This window comes from Malurus melanocephalus, unplaced genomic scaffold (assembly GCF_030028575.1).
Source record: "Malurus melanocephalus ecotype Western Australia unplaced genomic scaffold, MMel_1.1 scaffold_50, whole genome shotgun sequence".
NCBI lineage: Eukaryota > Metazoa > Chordata > Aves > Passeriformes > Maluridae > Malurus > Malurus melanocephalus.
Genome location: NW_026623282.1, coordinates 1335681 through 1359161, shown reverse-complemented (window position 1 = coordinate 1359161; position 23481 = coordinate 1335681). Strand labels below are relative to the sequence as shown.

At 40.7% G+C, this 23481-nt stretch overlaps 1 protein-coding gene across 4 annotated transcripts in view; it reads left to right on the top strand.

The window, feature by feature from the left end:
* ABLIM2 (actin binding LIM protein family member 2) overlaps positions 1-23481 on the top strand; it is a 126880-nt gene that overhangs the window by 20369 nt on the left and 83030 nt on the right. For all 4 annotated transcript variants that reach the window (XM_057365261.1, XM_057365260.1, XM_057365263.1 and 1 more), the window contains exon 2: positions 15140-15283. In XM_057365261.1, coding sequence (XP_057221244.1) covers positions 15140-15283 — 144 coding nt within the window. The remainder of the gene's footprint in view (positions 1-15139; positions 15284-23481) is intronic.

The following is a 23481-nucleotide window of genomic DNA, read 5'->3' as shown; positions in this document are numbered from 1 at the left end:
AACTGAATCTGAGAAGAAATTCTTACACTGTGGCAAATTCACCAAGGAGAACTAATTTGCATTGTGTAAGGTAGAAAGACTTTGCACCAGAACTTCAGTAACATCAACGCCTATATGTGTTTTAAGTGACTCTATGACTGCAATAAAGCAACAGTTAATCCCTTTCTAATGCCAAATGAAGTGCAGAAAATAAAAGCAGGAGTTCAGTTTTATATTTCAAAGTAATTATTTTAGACATTTTTATATGCTGTAGACTACAACATAAAAAGGAAAGAGCATCTACAAAGCTCCTTAAATTATTATTTGTAATACTTTTAGAAACTTATTTCATATGGCATTAGTGGAAAGTTAGTAAATTATATTAATTAATGATTGGGAATGATACATTGTGGCTTGGCTAGAGAAATGAAGTATTGCTTTCTATATTATCTTGCTTTGGTTTTTGGTGCTGCTGTAACAAACAGGCATCATTGTTGTTGTCATTACTCTGTACCAGGCAATGGAAAGACAAATGAGCCATGGAAATTCCTTCTACACTGTTTCCCCAGTTGCAAACATTTGCTGATTTCCAAGCCWGGGAATGTTCTTGTTCCCCTCCCCYATTGGAGGACACAGATGGAGCAGACACCAGCGTGAAGAGTGATGCTGAGCAGGGGTGCACCCAGCAGGTGCTGCAGATCTGGGGCGGGAAAACAGAACCACAATGAGAGTGGTTCTCTCCAAATGCCCTAAACATGAGGGCACTGGCAGGGATAAGGTTTGAGTGACTGGTGGAGGTGCTGGAAGTGATCATCAGGCAGCCAGGGAGGTGCAGAACAGCAGTAGATGTAAAGTCCAGTGATTTTTTTTAAAGTTGGTTCTTAAGATTTTGGAGCTGCTTATGGTAGAGCAATAAAGAATATCAATTAATTTAGACAGACTCCAAGAAAATAAAATCTGCTTTGTTTCTTGGTATTAAAGTGAACTGAGAGATATAATTGAATTTCCGATGTTACTGACGGGAAATTACAACCTCRGGCAAGCAGAGGAAAGGCTGAATCTTTTGGTTGTGATGAGCAAACTSCTAAGATCAAAACTTGACAGAATTCAGAAATGAATGCTGATRAAAGTCTTCAACCCAGATAATAGTTTTACTGTTGGACTTTACTGGGAACAGCATTAAGTGTAACAGCATCACATTTCCTATGGTGACTTCTCTTTTATTTTCAAAACAGCACTCTGCTGTTGTTGACAAATTCCTCAGTGATCATCARCCAAAATGAATGTATTTAAGTAGGCTTTGGATCTGACCTGCTGCTTTGCAGCTACATCCCTTTACAGAAAATGGGATTTGGAAAGCAGGCAGAAAAATGTTCTCTGGCATGGTCACCGTGGGCTAAAGGCAAGGATTAAAGCACTGGGAGTTGTGTTTKTGTGCGCAGGGCACAGGGTGCTGCAGATGAGGATGAGTCTGCAATCCCCTCTCCACTCCGGGGCCAATTTCTTGTTCTGGGCTTTTCATTTGGGATTCACAGGCCAGATCCTAAACTTAATTTTCAGTGTCTCTCTGCTTTGCGAGCCAGAGCAGAGCTGTCTGTGCAAACACCAGCGTTGGACTTGCAGCTGCTTGAGCCTCTGAGGAAGAGAAATTTGCACCCGTGGCTTCCTATTGGATCTATTGGTGTAAAACTCACCTTGCCACGTGTTCAGATGTCCCCAATATGAAGATGACAGGTTTTTTTTTTTTCGCAGAGAGTGGTCTCTGCATGTGTGTTTGGCCATGTCTTAGCTGCCCTGCTAGTGCCATGCACCACAGCTGGGCTGAGCCGCAGGGCTTGTGGGAAGAGTGTATCCAACAAATGTGGCAAGGATTCTGCAGGTCTCTGTGGTCACAGAGTCGTTGGAAAACAAGGAAGACAATGCTTCAAATGGAAATTTGTCAGATCCGCTGGGTGACAGCGAGTGAAGCACTCAGTCCCCCACACTCACAGAAGGTACATGGTACAAACAAGCACATATTGCTATTCTACCATCCTCTACATGTGGGAGCCAGAGTTGCTTTCCCACCATCATCCACGCACAGCTGGGAAACGGGAGCTGAAAAACCAGCTTGCTCTGCCTTTGGACATGTGGAGGAGCAGGTGTGAGGAGGGGGTTCCAGGATTTATGTGTGTGGCATTTCAGGCAAATGAGTCTTCCCTTGGACCTCAATCCAGGCTTCCTAACTCTCAAAATCTCCCATTTTGGGGGGATGATGGGGGTGGGGTGTGTGCATTTTTTTTTAATTTTCTTTTTCTTTGTCAGAAACCTTCARACTTTAATTTATTGATTCTAATTAAAACACATGAGAGGTTTTGTTGGTTTTTTTTTTTCCTGCATAGCACCCAACCCACATCATCATTTGATAATTTTGTGTGATAAGTAGCTGGTGATTGCAGAATTATGGCAGTGTCTATGTAACTTTTCAGAAGAGAGCAATACAATAAAGAAGGTCCTTTACATCTATCTAATTATTTARGTAATAATTCTGTTTATTCTCTATTTAAGCACTTGAAATTTTCCTTTATTAAAAAATCCAGGCAATTTAAATGGTGATTTTATCTATAAAACAATGATAAATTAAAATTTAGTAGTCCCTTTCTCTCTTTATGTGCATGTAGCATCAGCCCACACAGAAAAATCCTGCCTTWAAAACGTGCTCCATGCATTCCCAGGAGAAATACCCAAAAATTATCTTGGCATCTTTTCAGTGCCTGTCATCTTTCTTGCACCACTCATGATCCCCAAAATGCCAGACTCGCATTGTAATTTTAATCCTCCTGTATTCAAAGATATGAGGTTTTTTCTAACTCTCATGCTTACCACGTGCAATTTTTGGCCACACCAAGTGACATTTATTGCCTTGTTCTGCTCCTTTGATTTCCCTCCCACAAAATGCTGGGCTTGGATTCTAGTTTTGTTTTTTTGTTTTTTTTTCTTTATTTTGTTTGTTTTTTTTCTGGGTGGTTCTTGTTACAGTACCTTTTCTGTTGCAGCCAGGATGCCTTCCCTTCTCACAATACATCCCATTATCCCAGCTCACCAYTGGGTGTACAGTTTCTCTCTTGCTCTCCCAAGTCCTTTCTCTGAACAGTCCCTTGTAGTRCCTGCCCTTTTAGAAACGAATACCTTTTGTTAATTGCTTTCCTTATCCTTATTGCATGGCAGGTTTTTTCAGAGCTGAATTGTTGCCTGTGACCTCTACTCAAGCAGGTCTTTTGTAATGCGAGTCCACTCCATTTTACTGGAGTTTCAGAAGGTCGGCAGATTCCCTGTGCAGCAGGTTCCTTCCTAAAGACGTGTGACCTGCAACCACGGCTCTCGTTGTCTCTTTGCTGCTTATCAGACCCTGCCCCTTTATCCTCTGACCTGTGTCACTGCCAGCTGCAGTCTGGACATGCCAACACTCTCACCTCGTTATGGGACAGTGTTTGATTTTTTGAGTTCTCTGAGCATTTTCTTGCACCCTCTTTTTAGGTTCCATGTACCACTTTTTCCCATTATAAAAACTTCTGCTGAAAGCTTTCTACAGTTTATGTTTGATTTCTGCTCACTRTTTTGGGTTTTCTGAAGAATATTAGTTGGGGCTTTCATTCTGTTTGGAGGAGCAGAGGGAGCTAGTGCCAGCTTTGGTCTGGGTCTGCTGTAGAGAGGCCCCTTGGAGAAAGGAGCTGGGAGTGGGAGAAGTTCTACTTTCGTTTATCCAACTTGCTGGCCAGCAGTCAAGGGCTGTCATCATGCATTTCAGGGCTGAAGGAAGTTCTTTATTCCCAAGAGATAGCAAGGAGCAGAGCAGGGCTAGTGACCCAGTTACCTCTGGTGCAAACAGAGCTGTCTGCTCTCTGTCGTGCAGAGCTCAGAGTGGATTCTCAGCCTGACTTTTCCTGCTTTATAAATATTCAGGGTTGCCACAGAGTTACAGAGTGGTTGAGGTTGGAAGGGACCTCTRGAGTTCATCCAGTGCAACCTCCCTGCTAAAGCAGGTTCTTTATTTTGGTGCCCTGTACAAGATCCCACTGTCTCTGAGCTGTTTGTACCTGTTTCAATTAGACATGGCCACGCACATGGCTCATTGCTGTGCAGTTAATGACAAGTGTTAGCTCATGCACGCAATCGAGGATGGAGGTGTTTGAGAGCCAGAAGTTTAAAGTCAGGCTGTTCTGAGCAGGACAGGTCTTGGAGGCATGTGACAGGTCACTGAGGGCAGGTTTGGGTGGCAATTTCATTCCCAGCAGAAACGGGATTGATGCAAGAGAGGCTGGGCAGAAAGTTGGAAGATTTGAGTTTAGTTGTAGAGGCACCATTTACCCAACTCGTTTACCCTTTTCCTGCTCATTTTCACTCCTGCCATGAGTTTGTCCTGTTTTGTGTCTGTCATTAGTGCTTGAGGATGTGAGCCATTCAGCTCTAGTTCCAGCTTTGGACACAACTGTAGGAACACATCAGTTCAATTAATAAATTGATCATTAACAGGAAGCATCTATTACTTAATTTTATTTTTGTCCTAGTGATATATTACCAAAATCTGTACCATTACAAATAGAGATATGTTTAATTTTATTGTATTTTTCATATAATAGAATATCCTGAGTTGGAAAGGACACATAGGGATTATCAAAGTTCCAAGTCTTAGCCCTGCACAGGACATCCCCAAGAGTTACACCATGTGCCCAAAAGCATTGTTCAAACTCTTCAACTCTGTCAGGCTTGGAGCTGTGACCACTTCCCTGAGAAGCCTGTTCAGTGCCCAACCACTCTTTGGATGAAGAACCTTTTCCTAATATCCAATCCTAAACCTCTCCTGACACAACTTCAGGCCATTCCCTGGGGTCCTGTCACTGTCACCACAGAGAAGAAAGCTTTGCCTCTTTTTTGTGATCATGTTATTCCCAGTAGAAAATCCAAATTATCACTAACCTGCATCAAAACTACTGAAAGCAAAAAGAACATGAAGCATCACTACAACCACTTCTTGCAACTTGGAAGGAAATTTGTCTTAAAATGCACTGAGAAAATCTGTGAAATGTGATTTCTTGTCTTTTCCAGCATTTTCAAAGTAAAATTCATTGATTATAGATTATTTATGAAAAGTCAATATCTCAATCTGTGTTGAGACTGGGCTCTGTAGTCTCCATTTGCTGTTAAACAGACATTTATTTGATTGGGTAGAAACAATGAGCAACTAAAGGTCCAGGGACACAGTTTTATAAAACCATAAAGGGCTCCTGATTTGGAGGGACCCATGGGGATTGTTGAGTCCAACCTCTGACTCCACACAGGGCAACCTAAAATTTGAACCAAGCTGCCAATCCCAAGCAGCATAAGAGTTGCTGCAAGCAAGCAGGTACATACCTGTTGTGTATTCCTTGAGTCTCAGGTGGTGTTCTAACTCTGATTTTTAAAAATGTTCTKAACTAGAAAATACTTCCATTTTTGATAGTGAAGAAAAAAACTCTATATTCTTCTGCATTTAATAAAGTAATTGTTCCAAGACATTTTCAGAGACAGACTGTGCAAAAAGCTTGCAATGCTTTAGTGATGTGCTGTGAATATGGAAGAATGAGAACAGGGCTAGACTATGTACTGTCACCTTCACAGAATCATAGAATCCTATTGCAATACCTCAAGTTGGAAGGGACCCTGGAGGATCATCAAGTGTAACTTCCTATTCCTTACTGGAACTTTTTAAAACTAAACTATAACCAGTCCAGTTACTACTGATACTCACTTTAGCTTACACTGGGAATGAGGGCAGTGAGTGCAGAAAAAAGCATGAGTTAATTAGGAACTGGTCTGAAATCTTTTAAAAATGTCATTTAGACATGATACCACAGGTTATAAAGATTTTGCAGCCAACTAATCCATTTTAGAGTGGCCTAAATTCATTTTTCTCTGATTCCTGTTTGCAGAGATGTTGGTGAAGGCATTGACCTGGGTAATGTAACCTTGGAAAAAGCAAATCTGAAACAGAGGATAGCCAAGAGCACAGCTGCGGCTACCAGGACTTCACTTGAGATTTTAAGAGGATCCCAGTGTGTTGTCCTTTTCGGTAGTGAGGGCAGTGTGCTGTTATGACTGTCAGAACAGTGGAGTTACAGGTGTTTGGCCTGTGTTGATTTGGGAAATCAGGTTAAAGCTGCACTGTTTTCTGGATCATTTGCAGCAGGAGGTCTCTGATCTCTCCCAGTGCTGCTGTCACKGCCGCCTCTTGTCAGCTCCCCCAGTCAGTCCATCACACTAATGAGGGGCAATGGCCTCGTGCTTTGTGCCTGTGAACCCCATCAGTGGTGRTGGAGTTTCTCAGAAACACCACGAAAACCCTCTGAGCTGCTCAGTGTGATTTCTCCTTTGCCATAGTCAAGCGGTGGGACTGCAGGGGAGGCTCACGGATCACACTCAAATGTAAACACAAATTATTCCCCTGTGTGACTGCCCTGTGGTCATACAGCGTTAAAATGCAAGTTACCAAGCATTTAGCCTTGGAAGCCTGGCAAGCAGAGGGRAAGGCTGTGCTAGAGTGAAAGCCCTTTCACTTTTCCTGCCTATTAATTTACGTGCCTTCGGAGTATTGCCATTTAGCAAAGTGCCTTTTGTGCTTGTGCCAAGCTGAAGTAGCCGCTGGGAAAAATTAAGTAGGCCAAATCCTGCAGATATCTGGAGAGCTCAGCCAGGGTGGCTGATGGTGATCCAAAAGACTGTGAGGATGGATTTGGCTTCGYTCAGGCAGCACAACAATATTGAGCAAAATAAAATGCTGCCGCGAGAGTTTCATGTCAAAAGGCAGTTGCTGCAAGATAACTCACTCATACAAGATTTTGAAAAATTGAGTAGTTTATAGTTTTGATTCAGTGCACAAAACCTGGGATCTTCAGATCTGTGCTCTGGGTCCCAGGCCATGTGAGCTGAGGGCTATTTAAAGTTACAGACCATGTCTGGCGTGGCCCAGGGCAGTGGTGTACTCACCATATAGATTTCTGAAGTCACAGTCCTTATAGAAATGCTWGTTCTGTTCCCATGTGGCACTTTAAATAGCTCAACACATCACTGTTATTCCAGTGATACACATTCCACCTCCATATGAGCAGTCAGGGGAGAGATTTTGGCTGCCAGGTGTCTCACAGGGGGAGCATCTCGCTGCTGACATCATCTCCTTCCGACATCAGCGCTGTGCCCTCCTGCACCGGGGGAAGGGACCGCTGCGTTTGGGGGATGTCTAGAGGAGTTTCCCTGCTACCTCAGCCCGTATCTCTAATTTATGACAAGGAATTGCAGGTTTTAGTTCTTTCAGCCTTTCCCCAGGTGTCCGGCACCACCCTGCAGCCGCCGTGGCATCACCTGATGCAAAGACACCCCTKGCTGGCACGTCCCGCATCCGGTCCGTGCGGACCCTGCCAGCGGTGCCACCCCCCATGGACGTGACACTATTTAGGTCCTGTAGGGCGCTATTTTTACSCGSTGGTGACGGCGAGGTGCTGGCTGAGCTCCCGCCTGTGCGGGGGTGCCGCAGGRATCATCTGACCCTGGGWGCGCTCGCAGCGCTGCCGCGGRTCCCGCTCCCCACAGCAGCGCTCCTGTGGCATTCCCTCTGCGGGGAATTAACGCGGGAATGCCGGAGGATACAGGTACAGTGCCATCACTCCACATTTGGGACAGCCTAGACCTGAAATCACTCGCTTTTCATCTGTGGTAACTAAATCACGGATGCTGTCGTGAGAATCASAACTCTGTGTTTGTGTGGAAACACGGCACAGTGGGGAAAGATGGTTCAACGTTTGTTTTAAATTATGCTTTGTGTTCTTTTAATTATATGAAGGATGATTTGGAAATTATAATGATTCTGGTAGTTAGTTGACAGCTCAATTTGTAAACTTCCCTCATTTTTTTAAATTTAAATTGATTTCAGAGTTTATAGTCGACTATAATGGGAAAAAAGTCCCTATTTCTTCATGCAGATGTCTTGGAGTTTTGTTTCTGTATCCTTTCTCCGTGCAATCTAGCTAAACCTGTACAAAAATAGGCTTTACAATGCTGCAGTAGCACCTCAGCAGAGATTTTTACTAACTGTGTTTGAGTTCAGTAAATATTGTATTATAATAACGAGGGCAGGAGGTTAGCTTGTGCTAGGTTTGTTTATGTGATGTGWATTTAGCACTGAGCATATGGTGAGATTTGAAGCTCTTGTGTGATACTCGAGCTGTGTTCCATCTCCTGTGCATGGTTCATCCACATCCTGCTGGATAACWCCTCTCCTTTGCCTCTGGTCCCATAAACTCTTCAATTGTGTCTCAGTTGTGCTGCATGCCCTGTATCAGCTGTGGTTTCTGTTTTRGTGATGATGAGTAGGAAGTGCTTGGAAGGCACTGTAGGAGTTGTTGTATATTTGTAGTAGAGGCAGGTATACATTTCAAAACAAATGGGATTCTTGAAGCATTTCATTCTGTATTTTTGGACAATGTGAAACAATTAAATTGAGAACTGTTGACATAGAGATTTATTGAATTTGGTGAATATTTTCTCTTATGGTACAGGGACTAAAAAGAGAAGTAATAGCCCTTTTCTGTAGGAGGCACTGCTGGGAGAGGGAGTGAATTCCTGTGCTGGCGTGGGGACACTTCAGCCCTGGAGGGCTCGAGGGACCATGTAATATGGACATTGACAGCAAAACTTCTTTCCCTTTATGCTAAAAATCTTCTTCTCATGAGACATGAAGATGAACAAGGCATTGTGTTGTAATGAGAAGGCACCRTAGAGCAGGGAAACACATTTGTAAAGTCATTTAGCACAAGGTGCTAATTGAGAAATAGGGTAAACAGGGTTACCACTAGGTATTAATTCTGCTGCTCCAGGACATCTGACACATCCACTCCCAGGCAGGGAATTGCTGGTCCCCATGGCCGAGTGTGGTTGGTGGGATGGATGGGGAGAGCTTGGGGAGTTCCTGTTACACAATTACTCTTCTTCTCATCCTGTCTGYGGGGTCTCAGGCCCCCAAAAGGCTYCATAATGAATCACRGGTYCTTAGGAAAGAAAACCCCAACCTCCTTATCTAAATTAAATCACAGCTGACACCCATGTAGTTCTGTGATCACTGCATGTATTATTGTGTTGTGTATTTCTGAGTTATCCTTACCCTSACTCCAGCACAGCTCCTTGTCACTGGATTTTAAACACAGACCCAAGACAGGAAGAAAGTAGGGCCCAGCTTCACTGGGACATTTAGAGGCACTTAAATGCTTCTTTCCTTTGTTTTCATCTGGATATTTTTAAATTCTGAGCCCTGAATGTTTTGACTCAGTTGACACAAGGGTTTGGTACAACAAGTTAAACTCCAATCTCTAATTCCAGCCGGGTTCTGCTGCACTTTTCTGCATCTCCTTTAATCCTGCTCCAGGAAGATTGYAAATTTAATTCCCCTCTGGGCTGCTGTGGACCTCACCCTCCCCAAATCACTTGATGCAGCATGTCAGCAATCAATAATTCTGTCCTGTGTCTCAAATCCTTAATGAGTAAATGGCATTTGGGTCTCATATTTGTTTATTTTGATTTTCAGTAACCACCTCTAGCTATAGAGATGAAAGGTTTCAGTGTCAACACTAAGATAATTTGCTGGTAATTTCTTCATGCAAAATAATATCCCTTATCAGTGCTGTGCATTTTTGGTTCAGAGTTGAAATATGGCCTTTGCCTTTGTTGAAAAAGCYGAACATTATTACTAACTAAACAGCTGATAATTATAATTTTAAATATTMATGTCTTTCTGATATTTTTTCCCCTCAGAAAAATGTTTTCATCTCATGAAGCAAAATGTTGTGGATTTATAGAGGAGCCTGTAGTGCTGATAGTTGCTAAAGAAAATGGATGTGACTTTTTGCTGATGGAGGATTGCTGTTGCAGGCAAATGGTTCTGTATTTGTATGAGCCTGAAATGAAAGCCCTGCACTTTTTTAACCCAGCCTCCAGAAAACAACAATAAAACCCCCAGAACAATCCATGAAAACGACAGGGGAGATGACCCCCCAAGCCCTTTTGTTTTCCTTTCATTGTTTCCTTTAGGCTCTGGTTCTGTGCTTTCCTTCCAGGAACCTTGGTGAGGAATTACCACTTTCCCTGCATTGAGAGGTAATTCCTGGGATTGCAAATATTGGGAATAATTTTTTTTTGCATGACTGTTGTCTGTCCACTCAAATTACACCTTACTTTAGTACTCTTTAGTACTCAGTACTCTTTAAAACCTCTGTATCACAGAAGGACAGGTTGAATGGGCTTTGAACACTGTAGTGTAGAGAAAGGTAACCTTGCTAATGCAGGAGGGTTGGAACTAAGCAGTCTTTAAAGCCTCTTCTGACCCAAATCATTTGAGGATTCTGAGATTCTGATACCAAATTGTGTCATTTGGCTCTTTATCTTTTCAGGCTTCTTTAATCACCAAGAGCAGTAAATCTAACAAACTTGTTTTTCAGGATGGTTAAATAATGTGGCGCAAATGGATTATGTGGCCTTAATTATGTCTGTATAGTAAACAAAGAAAAAGTCTTTATTATKAAACCTTATATTTGAAATTTGATTCCAGATTAAATGCATATTCTTAAGCATGACACTTCTTAATTTTCAGTGCACGATTTCAAAGCTCAGAAATGGCTTCTGTAGGTTTTTATGCAGAGTTAAGACAAAACACCCCAAACTGGGAAAAGCTTCAGGGCTGTGTCGAATTCTGCAGTTCCTGGACATGTTTCTTCATCAGGTCTGTAATCTACCATGAAGATTTCTCATTYAGCTGTTGGAGAGCCTGATAGCAAAGGGGTTTGTCATCCACTGTGTAGACCAATCCTAGGCTGGATCTTTTGCCAAGAGTTTGATTTCCCTCGGCAGTTTGCTCGCATCAGAGAGCAGGCAACGTTTTCTATCCCAGGTTCTGAGCAAAGCATGACCAGGGACTTGTGAATCCTCTCCCTTCTGTCACTGCCATCAGCTTGTCCAGTTTTGCTTCTGAAGCATTTCTGTCTTGGCTGAATCTTTCCCGTATCTCTGCCACCTTATCCCAATYCCCAGGGCTGTGAAATCCTGCTCAGTCTAGCAGTGCTGAAGGAGCTGGGCTTAGCCAAAGGGATGGGTTTTTTACCACAAGTTCTGAATTTTTATGGATCCAGTGTACCTGTCACAGTGTTCACCGAGGCCAGGCTGAAGCCTTTAATCCAAGCATTTCCAAAAGCAATGTGCTCTTTAGAYATTCTCTCAATATATTGTATAGTAKCYTTCTTTCACCTTTATGAAAAGCTTAAATATTTCATCTGAAGAAATGAGTTTGGGAACATCAAATGTGAGTAATTTTCATTTGAATGGTTAGAGTCTGGCAAAGCTCTCAGGCAAATATTGTGATTCTTGAGAATTGTCCTGTGCAGAGCAGGTGTTGGAATCRCTGATYCCTGTGGGTCCCTTCCAACTCCAGATATTCTGTGCACCTGTGAAAGTTTTAAGCATTTTAAGCACACTGAGAACATCACTTGGCAGTGGCCATAAGATGTGTAAGGCAGCTTTAATAACAAGTGATGCCACTGCCYCTCCTTCCCTGTGGTACTTGCAGCAAGTGCACGTCCAGAGTAAGAATACAGAAATAAGGCTGAGRAGTGTATCTTGTTTGACAATTTTTCAGCAAACTGTTGCTGGTTAATGAGCCTGCCTTGGTCCAGAGCTGCAGAATTATCTACTGCATAGCCTGGTGGAGACAGGCTGAACCTTGACATCAGAGATGTGTGAGCACWGGGCAGTTGGCAGGAATGTTGGCCGTGATGTCCCCAGCAGATGAGTCTTGCACAAAGAAGTGCTGTGGAAACTGCTCCTTCACTCCTTGCCAGGTTTTGTCCTTGTCAAAAAGCAAGTGCAGTCAGGTCCTTTAAGGGTTTMAGGATTGATGAGGATACCTCTGCTAGAGCTGAATGTAGTCTGGGAGAAGGAAATTTAGACAATCAGGTATTCAGTTGTATTTTGAGTTAAAAAAAGTACTTTAAAGTTAAGGAAATTCCTGCCAATCAGGATATAATGCAAGCATTAMATTTTTAATGAACTCTTTAGTTATGATCTGATGAGTAGTCTCAGATCATTACATTTTGTCAGTAATTCATTACTTCACTCATTAAATGTGTTGATTGTTTCTTCTGCTGCTTCAAAGACTGCTTTTRATACATGAAGGAAGAATACTGAAAATTGCCATGTAACCATATCTCCTTAAAAGTGGTTTAAAACATAAGTTAAAAGGTGAAGTTCCCTAATAGAATTAGTTTCTCACAGTTGTCAGCAATTGAAATTTCAACATAAACCATATTGAGCTTTAAAATATAAACTAATATGTGATTAATTATATAATTATTTTGCTAGAAGAAAGAGGAAGTGTTTTAAACTGTCTTCAGAAGAACCGCTTTGTAATGAYCTCAGAGGCACTGTATTCCCACTGGGGTTTGTGTGAAATACTGAGTAGCTTAGTTCTGAACTGAGAGAAAAGCAAAATAATTATTCCTTTGTGTGCGGTGTATATTTTAAATATGCTTTGTGTTACTTAAAAATTAATGGGAAAATTCCAAAAGAAATTCCAAAGAAGAATTTAAAAAAAAAAAAAAAAAGTAATATAAGGTTTGTTCGGTTGTTGCTGGGTTTTCTTTTTTAAATGAAATAATTTTTTCTATAGAAGGAAGCAAAAATNAAAAAAAAAAAAAAAAAAAAAAAAAAAAAAAGGAACCCCCTAAATATTTTCCTTTTTAATTTATTTTACAGCTGAGTTGCTGGGGTGTTTTTAATTCTGAACTTTGATTTAGAGAGACAAAGAGAAGGAAATATGTGAAGTGTCCTGCTATGTAGCTCTGGACACTGATCACCAAATTCATTGTGGGAAACAAATCTTTCTGTTTTCTGCCACATTTTCAGTTTGCAACAATTTTTTGAAAGCAAGAAAAAACAACTTTGCAGCAACTTTCAGTGTTCGGCTGCTTTGCAGAAAGTGCAGCATTGAACTCCTGGGGGCAAGAAAAAAAATAGAAAAGCAATATTTTCTCTGGAAATGTGTCGCTCTTGTCACTTCAGGGAAGGGGGTTATGTTTGCTGGGGTGGGCTGCCCTCGGGCTCTCTGTTCATGGACATGCCCTGCACTGTGGCTGGAATTCCTGGGCCAGATTTCTCTGCTCTCTGGGACTCAGCACAGCATGAGCTGGCAGCTCTCTGCACTGGCCAGGCATGGATGGCTCTGGAGAGATGCTGTTCTGAAAGGCTGAAACATGGGAATAGTTGAGAGTGAAGAAAAGTCAATTGTTTAATTGTTCCAATCAGAATCTTTTATTTCAAACASAACTGTTTATGCCAAAATGTTCTGGGTATGGTCAGCTCCTTTTAAGWCAGGTCTTTCATGAATTATATGCTACAAATTTAATACTTGTTAACAGATCTGGAGAGAGCAAACCTTTATTTATAGTTGCAAACTTTTAGCAGCTTCTCTAGTAACTAACTCAGGACAATACTTTGATTTGGTTTCCTACAGGGTTGATTCTTTTTCAGGGTGGGTCGTTTGTTTTGGGCAGCTTACAGTGCGGAGAGATTCTTGTGTCAAAAGTATTGCAAAKTTCAGAGTTTCCTCTGTTTTTATTTGAGGAATAAATCAGACCCTCGCAGTGGCCTGAACGATGTGTATTATTTGCTCTGTGTSAGTTTGGGCATCTGCCTTTCTATGAACTTCCAGTTGCCTGTCGTGCTTGTGTTGTTTTTATTGGAGGTGTCCTTAATTATAACCAGGCCTTCCATAATGCTMCAAAGTTCACATTGCCTTGAGCAGGACTTTTTTGACCATCTCAGGTCGTGTCATTTTTAGCAGACAAGGCAAAATGCTAATGGGAGGTGAATAATGCCATGAGAAGCTCAATCCTGTGTATCTTCTGGGTAAAAATAAAAGAAACCMGAACACTTCAGTTACAGAAGTAGAAAGTACTCTTTTGGGTCCCCTGGAAGGCTGTGTGGGAGGGAAAGCTGAGCATCTCACTGAAATACTGATTCCTTCAAATCAGTGGAAGGGGAAAAGGGGTTTTTCACTTAAGCTTGTTGGTTTATGAGAGATTGCTCCATCTCGACTGGTTGGTTGGTTGGTTGGTAAGTTTATTTTGTATCTAAAATTTAAACAAACTTAACCACTTTGAAATAAGCAATCCAGCCTTGGGGTAAGAATGCCACATTGCAGAAGAAAAATGTCATGGACTATGTCATTTACTTAAAATGCTTTATATGTTTTCCTGGTTTTAGTTCTTCACACAKGGAAAAAGCCAGCTCTGGAGTTACAGTGCAGCTCCTTTATAATTAACTGCCTTGATGTTTCCTCTCCTGACTCCTAAGTACACTGTGATGAAAAATTGATGCAAGTGCTGCAGCAGGATTGCAAGAATAAGGTCATATCTCACCTGTCCCACATGACACTTACCTCRTGCTATCAACAGCACAATAAATGCAATTTCTAATTTACATCACAAGATGGCAGCAAATTTTTAATTCACTTAATTTTTGCTAACCTAAATTAACCAAACCTCTTGAAATCGTGCTTTCCTTACAAAATCACAGCAGACTTTGTTTAATGATCAGATATATGTGGTATTTTTAGGGATGTCAATGTTTCAGAAGTGTTGAAAACATCTACAGAACTATATTTCTGCTTTAAAACCAGTAAAGAAGGCATTTGCCATGAACTTCAAAGATCAGCAACTCACAGTGTCAGAATTACCAAGTCCCATTAATGATATTTTGAATAAAAATTATAGCTTTTATGTATAGATTTTGATTTCTTGAAGAGAAAACAGGACAAGGCATTTTTTGAAATTCCGGTGGAGGCTCTCAAGGCTTGATCATGTGGATTCTTTCCTCTGTAAGAAATTCTGGTTTATGTTTGAAGCGTGTTCAGTCAAAAGCTTTCAGAGTTATGAAATGACAGGGTTTGCTTGTCTCAACTCCTTTTGGCACATCTTTTCTCCTGTGCTGGCCAATCCCAGAGTTTAAAACTGCTTGGCCTGATTTGTCCCAGGTGTTGTCATTACTTGTAGGTCTCAAGGAAAATGCATCTGATGGCCTTTAAAATGCTCTATTTTTTGTTTCCTTGCAGTTTCACAACCACAGGCTGTGCACAGCCAGCTGGAGAAGCCCTCAAGTACCCCAATTCTCTGCAATACCTGTGGAAAACCATGCAAAGGAGAAGTTTTGAGAGTTCAGAACAAATATTTCCATATTAAATGCTTTGTTTGCAAAGGTAAGTATTTGTGACTGCTGCTTCCATGAGCAGGGCACTATTGAGGTTCTTCTGTGTTGGACTGTGATCTTTGAATTCCAGTGTGACCCTCTGTGCTTTTCCATTTTTTGGAAGGAACAATTCGGTTTGCTCCRGATTGGTGCCTGGTGATCTAATATTGTCACATGGATAGCAGAAGGATGGTCACAGAAAAAGGGAATTAACTGATAAAACACTCATTCTGTAGATATTTGCTTTTTAAAAAACTTACCTGGAAGTAGCAAAGATCTAATTTGTTTTGAATGTACAGGTACCTAAAGGTTGATTGATGTTTGTTGAACAACCTGCTTACTCTGTTATTAACCAGTACTTCAAATGACATTTATTAATCCTTATAGTTCAATCTAGAGCAGGTCACTGTTTCCAGATGTGTCAGTGTCACTGTAACTATTTTGATTCCTGTTTAGAGAACATACTACTAAGAAAATTGTCTGTACTATCTGTAAGCCATGCTGATAATTTTAAAAATCCCATGGGATTAAGTACATACTATTAAATAACTGAGGCAATCTTTAATGATTTTGACAGACAGGACTAAATGTTCAGCTCAATAATTGTGTTCTTTGCAAAATTGCACAGCTAGCAAAATAAGCATAGTGCACTTTCCTAAACAGCAAAAATATTTTAGTCTTCTGTTCAGAACAGAKTGATATTTAAAGCAGAACACAGCCCATACATACATCGTTTAAGCTCCTTTAAAGCTACATGTTCTTAGGGCAAATTTCATTATGAAATCAGTTTTTCAGACCTAACTCAGCAAATCAGCAGCTGATTTGCTGTTCWGGAGTCTTGTCTCCTTCATGAAGCCTCAGTAACATTCTGGTATTTGCTACATATTTTTATCTTGATGAAATCCAAGCCYCCTTTCAGTTTTACAGATTTGCTGTGAGAAAAGACAAATCCTACAGAGGGAACAAGACAGAATCATACATCCAATTTGCCATTTCCCAGGCTGTGTCCATTTAGGTGATRCCAGATCACCAGCAAATGGAGCATGTGGTCACTGAAACTATTCACTGATCCCAAATTTGGGCGGTGCAGAGGGTTTTTTCCCCACCCCCATGCAGAGGAAGATGATGAATGCACTGTAGAAGCTGCAGTGCCCCTACCTGGCTGTAAGAGATACCAAGGAGTTTGTTTGCTTCAGGCAGATCTTGGATAAAATGAGGAAAAAATCASAGTGTTAACAAGGTAGCAGGGTGGCATCTGTCAGCCACCTGCCAGTCTCTCAGCTGGCACAGGAGAGAGTGTCAGAGATGTGTGGTTAAACTGCTGCCTCGTGTCAGGGCTCTTGAACTGCTCAGACTCATCCTTACTAATCATTTTGCAAAGTTTGYACACATGGTTCGTTTGGGGTTTTTACCTCGTTGTTTAAGTGTCAAAGTTTCTTTTATCACCTTTCAAGGGTTTCCGTCAATTTCCTGGCATTCTTCTGGTGTYTGTTTTTGGTTTGTTTCTGGGTTTTATTTATTTCTTAAGAAGCACAAGTTACTTTGTAATATGGATTTGCCGTGTTATATGAGAAAGGCTTTGGAACAGAACAGAGCACTGAATGTGCATTTCACTAGCTGGCATAAAAGGAAAAAAATCAGGTTATGCAAAKGTGACTTAGATTTTTAAATTAATGGATGAAAAAATATAGTTCAAATGTTAGTATTTAGCAAAATAATTGTATCAGTTCTGATCAGTTAACCTGCTTTCAACCTCGGAGGAGAGTTTCATGCCATGACCCCTGCTGTGTGTGGGCAGGATGATGACTCTGGGCATGTGTTTATCTTACAGTTGATTCCTCCCAGTGGTGCATTTATTTTGATGGCACTCAGCAGTGCAGTTTGCCCTGTCTCACCTCATCCCCCAAAGATAGCACATGGAAAGAGGCTGCGTGTCCAGCATCCCGTGCAGCTGCAGGACTGTCCCAGGACAGATAATCCCATGTGTGGGCTGGCTGCATCGCCCTGCTAAGATGCCTGCCTGCTTGSTTGACTGCTCTGTGTTAAATCATCTTGTAGCCTGCATCAGAAAACATTTAATATTTATAAAGCTGCGGGAAATTATGGCCCCTCTCACAGAATTTACAGTTGTACAGAGAATGCAAGCTACAAAAAGCCCACGAATAAGAATGACAAATGACCATGTCTTGTGTGGTRTCTAGAGGTATTTGAGGTCTGTTTGAATGACCTCATCAGTGACAGATGATATTACACTGGAAGAARTCACTCCTTTTTGAATATGTGTGAAATTTGAAACTGTTTCTTTGATAGCATTGAATAAATTATGAGCTATCAGGGGGTCAAACACATTGAATTGTTTCCCTTTTTTTGTGGGGTAGAAAGGCAGTTTTTGTGTTGCCACACTGCTGTCTGATTATTCATAGAATGGTTTGGTTTGTAAAGGATCTTAAAGATCATCTCGTTCCAACCTCCCTTCCATGAGCAAGGATGCTTCAACTAGACCAGGGTGCTCAAAGCCCCATCCAGCCTGGCCTTGGACACTCCCAGGGATGGGGCAGCCASAGCTTCCCTGGGAAATCTTTCTTAAGGGGACTGTGAGTTTCAGAATGGGAACAGCAACTGTATAGATGCCTTTTGTATTGAAATTCAATTATATAACTAGGGAAGGTTAGTATGAAGTCATTAACTCCCATGCAGTTCTTCTTTCATTCCCATCCAGTTCTTCTTACATTCCCCACATAATGATTCTAAACAATTCAAAGAAAAGTTTTTAAAAGAAAAACAGGTATTTTGTTATTCAAGACTGAGACCATCCAGATTAAAAAATTTAACAGCAGTACTGGCAGCATCTGCTCAGTTTTGCTCAGTATCAAAGTTGAATAGGACCTGTGGAGGTAATAGGTCTTATAAATAAGGTTTATACTCATATTTATTGGYATATGTTATTTCTTGTTTAGGTACACATCTAATCTGCTAATAAAATKCTGCAGGGAACATGTCATCTAGCCTCACTTCAAATTTGTACTCAATTTTTAGTTTCAAATATATCTCATTTTAATCAGGTTTTATAAAAGTATTGTTATAATGAAGCAGATGCCTTTGATATAGTAAAGCAAGTTTTTGTTAGACTTCAAGGGCTTTTGTTCCCATGTTTGCTAATTATTTTTTAATTTGTTACCACTGTAATAAAAGCACYTAGGAAAATTACTGAAGTAATAAAAGATTAATGACTCAAACTATCAAATTTAAAAAAAAAAAAAGTGTTGACTATAAACTATTCTGAGGGTGTCTGTCAGGYCAGGACTGCATTTAATGGACTGGGTGGTATTAGACAAATATTAGCTTGGAGCAACAGTGGGATTTCATAGACCCAGTAGAGAGATGAATTAACACAGAATTGTAGATCGGAGAGATGTAGGTGCTGTGGTTATATTGTGTCTTGGGTAGCTTCTTAGATCTTTGATAAGAATAGAAATTACTCTGTTTTATTAGTATTTGGCAAGTATATCATTTTCTGGGCTGTGACAGTATCCTGGCATTTCCAAAGTAGCAGTGACCAACTTCAGTGGGAGAATCCATCCATCCATCCCATCCTGCTAAAGGCCATTCTTTGTCCCTGTGTGAGAAGAACTGTAACTCATATCTGTGTCCTTTACTGGTTTGTCTTACTGAAAGGAATTTAGCTTACAATCTGAGCCAYAGATGTAAAAATATGATCTTTGTGCTATACCTGCTTCATTGTGTATATATCTTGTTTTACCCCTAATCAAATTTCTCCTAATTTCTGTCTTGCTGTGGGTGCAGCACATGGAGTCTTCCATGCTGGCATAGTTGCAAGTGTACTTTTCCCCCCATTAATTTTGATCTATTTTTTTAATTAATCTGTTAGAAATTATTGCATCTTCAGCTTGGAGTGGGGTATGTGGTTTTGTGGGTTAGGGTTTCTGATTCCTGTGGCACTGCAGTGTCCTGGGAACTTTGAAAAATCCCAGGTATGGATATATCATTTCCATACCATTTTCTCAGTAGAACACGCAACAGAACCCAGAGTTATCTGGTTTATTGGGAAATCTTATTAATGGGAAGGGCTAAGACAGAATATTTGGTGAAAAATATTAAAAACATCAAGTARCTTGGCAATAGGAGTTATTTGTTTGTTAGATCAAATGCATCTGCTGGGATATAAATACGTTCAAAGCTGCGCTGAGTAGTCGGAGGGACTCGCATTTGAACATAGCTTTGGGGTTTCACATTTCAGAATGGGAGTCATTTGCGGGAAGCTCATTTGTAAGATTTCCGAGTCCCAGATTTTTGCCAGGCAGTAGCAATTYGTGGTATTTGTGGTGTCATGGGCACTGGGGATTAGTGTAGGGGTTCTTATTCATCAGGAACTCTCAGCAACGTGTCCAGCACTTAACAAGTCCTTCAGGAGTTTGCAATCCCAGATCATATTAACTCAGAAYAACAGGAAAAACCACTTCCAGTGTAATGCTCACCAAACCAAGGTTGCAGTGTGGTAGGTTTAGGGCTGCCTTACCAGTGTCATGTTAGCTTATTATTTTTATTTCATTAAATTCGTTATTATTATAATGATGATCACTTTTGCTGGTGCAAAAGTAATTKAATGTACCAGAAAATGGTTCTGTGTTGCAGTTTTGAGATTTTAAAACCTGAACTTTAAAAATAATTAATCATTAACTTTCTGAAACCAACTCAATAATTAAAGCATGGACAAATTTTGGTCAGTCAGTGAACTTGCTATCACAAAGTAATGGGTAATCTTCCTTTTGTTCTTTCTTTGCGTTCATTAAGAACTTTCTGCAGCCCCTCATGCTGAGCATATACCTATCACACCAGCATTTTAGCAAAACCTTTACTTCATGGCATATATTTCAACAAGACTGATGAATCTTTTTTTAAGAGTATCTTTATGAATTTAATTAACACATAACATTAGTAAAGCATGGCAAGAGGGACAGGGAGGAATCATGTTTATGAGTATTGCTAAAGGAATATCTTAACAACATTCAATAAAAGGTAGCTAACTGTCCACCATAGGAAACCAAACCTCTGTTACTTCAGTTTTCCAATTTATTTTCTCCTGATTTGCATCCTTTTAGTCCATAGAATGAGAAGTTATACTAAAAAGCAAAGTGCTCATTAGAGGACAGGATTTTCAAACCTATAAAAGCTTTGCACCCAGTACAGATATTTGCTATTCATATAAAGAAGTTTTGAACATGCCTAGTTTCAGCCCACATTAGATAATGCCACATATTTTTTCTTTTTTTTTTTAAGCCTGTAAGTCTTTTTAATTACTCAACTTCTCTTCTTGGGGTAGGACTTTTAATCCTGCAAAAAAAAGAGTCAGTGCAAGGATCTCTTTATGCCAGGGCCTTCCATTCTGTGTGATGCTCTTTCCCTTGAGGACACAGCAGCACTCTGGAGTAGATCCTGGGCATTTCAGTGCACTAAGGTGATGTGATGCCTGCATGGAGGCCCAGAGAGAGTTGTTGCATGAAATTCATCACTGCCACGGTGGTGTTATTCCACCTCCCACTTTGTGGAACTCATTAACACGAGACCATCTGCCATATCTGTGAATAGAGCAGGAACTTAATTTGCAAACCTGGAACTGGCACCTAAAGCACTGTTAAAAAAATGGGAAAATATTTGGTGTTTTTGCTTTGCATGTTGGGTTTTTTTTGGGTTGTGGGTGTTTTTTTATGATTCTTTTTTTTTTAACCTGTTTTAATTAGTCTGGCAAATGACAGCAGTATTTTACCATAAACACTTTTAATTTTATTAGGCTGAAAATGGGTTAAAACACAGTACTCTATTTTTTTAAATTTCTTTAGCATACCTGTAAATTTGAAATAACCAGATTGAGTCTTTAAAACAAAATATTAGTATAAATGAGACAAGTTTTCCTGGGGTTTATTTTGGTAGCTTGAAAGACCCACATACATAATGCTGTGGGGATCTTGCTCACCTCTAAGACTATGGGAGAAATTTTATGGGGCAGCAATGTTGTCTTTAAGCTGTTAGGAAACTGTGCTTTCCTGAAAGAAAATAGCAAATGGCAATACACTTTCTAATGCAAAAAATTACTTGATGTGTAGTTCCCATTTATGAGATGAGTGAAGTCACAAAGTGCACAGGGAACTCACCAAGCTCTCCTTTATTTCAATCTCAAAGGTTTTGTCAATCTCAGAAGGGCATTCTGAATCTCTGTGGGTTTTCCTGCACTGCAGTGTTTACTCCACAGATTAATCATGGTCATCATGGCCAGTGTAGCCTGGCAGCTTGTGTAGGTGCACTGTGCTCTGTATCCTTTACAGCTTTATCAGTGCTACATCCTGGGGAATTATTGCAGGTTGTGATACATCCCCTCAGTTCTCTGTATCTTTTCTGCTCCCAAAAGTTGCTGGTTTTCTTCCATCAGATCTGTCTGCCTYCCTGCATTTCCTGGTTGGGAGCTGAGGAAGGAGCCAAGGTGTGTCCAAGGCTCCTTGGGGCTGCACGCTGCTTTTATTCACTGTACTTTTATTCATAGTGAGGAAATGAGGTGTCATTCAAGTCCTTGAGGTTGTATCTGGTATTTCAGATGTCACTGCTAATATGACAGGCTTGAATATTCTTAATTTCACAGATATGTTTGGAAAGACATGAGATATGGTCACTCCTGCATAAGAAAAGTGATTGGATTGTTTGGTTTATATACCCCACTGCAAGATTCCTTCTCATTGCTGCTCACCTTTAGAGGGAGGTTTTAGGTGTGAACTAAGAGATGATATTCCCATGCCAGTATKGTACAGCTGGCAAACTTGGAGCTGGGAAAGACTTCCCCAAAAGCTTTGTGAAAAGATTATCTGGACTTACCACACCAGAGCATGCAGGAAAGAGTATCAGAGTCACAGCCATCTGCTGGAAATGAGCTTAGACTGCTTCAGATTAATTGCACTTCGGTTTGAGCTTAAGTCAAAGCTGTAGTGGTGGAAGTTTGCCAGGTGGTTGTTATTCCTTCCCACAGGCATAGTGGCCAGGAGAAATGTTCCACACATAATCATGGGCTTTTGGAGAATGGGATCCCAGACTTCATCAATGGTGTGTGAAGACATACAATTTAGCTGCCAAAAAGAATAATGTCAGCAGTGTACTGCGTACAATTCTTGGGATCTTAGCCACTGGCATCCATCTCATGGATGGAGGAAAGTACCAGAAATGGACATAAAGCCACAGTGCTGAGGAAGAAAAATTTGATTTAGCTTTCATCATGCAGCAAATGGGARGGAAAAATACAGACTTTATACATGCATTTAAGCAAACCTCTTGATTGTCTGGCACGCTGAAGGCAGAACAACCCTGTTGGGACAGGACCAGCAGTGCATGCTGCTGTAATGTGCAGCAGCACAGCRAGAGTAGCATCCCCCAAGCAGCTCAGGACACAGCTGGTTTTTAGGCCCAGCATGCAGCCAAAAAATTAATCTACTTTCAGTAGGCTCATTTGCCAGCACAGAAAAGAGATGCATTTTATAGTTGCACAGTGCAAATGGAATGCTGATGGCATACAGTAGTGCARTASCAACATGCTTAAAGTGCATTGATTAATTGATTGGCTGCTATTTATTTTTMTAAAATAATTTAATAGTTTTTATAAAATCATAGAATAATGGAAGGGRCATTTAAAGGTCATCTSGTCCAAACCCCCCTGGAATGAGCAGCGACATCTTCRACTAAATCCSRTTGCTCAGAGCCCTGTCCAACCTGACCTTAAATGTTTCCAGAGATGGGTCATCTACCACCTCTCTGGGCAACCTGTTYCAGTGTCTCACCAGCCTCACTACAAAAGCTTTCTTCCATATATCCTGTTTAAATTGTACCTCATTTAGTTTAAAACCATTACCATTACACACTGCATAAATCCCAGTGCTTCAGGYGCTGTTACAGACACTGTGCCAGAGAAAAAAAGTAGAAAAAATTAGTCTATTCCTAAACCAGTAAAGGAACTCCTCATATATTAGAACAGTTTTATGTCAGGTAACTGCAAACTGATTTGAAGGGTGGAATTATCCAGCTGTAGGAGAAGCCACCCTGAGACACCCTCCTTAAAGGTGGTGTGAATTTTGTCCCTCTCAAGTCCCATAGCACATCCAGGTRCTGGCTTGCTACTAAATACCATAGGAAGAAAAGACAAACACTTATTGA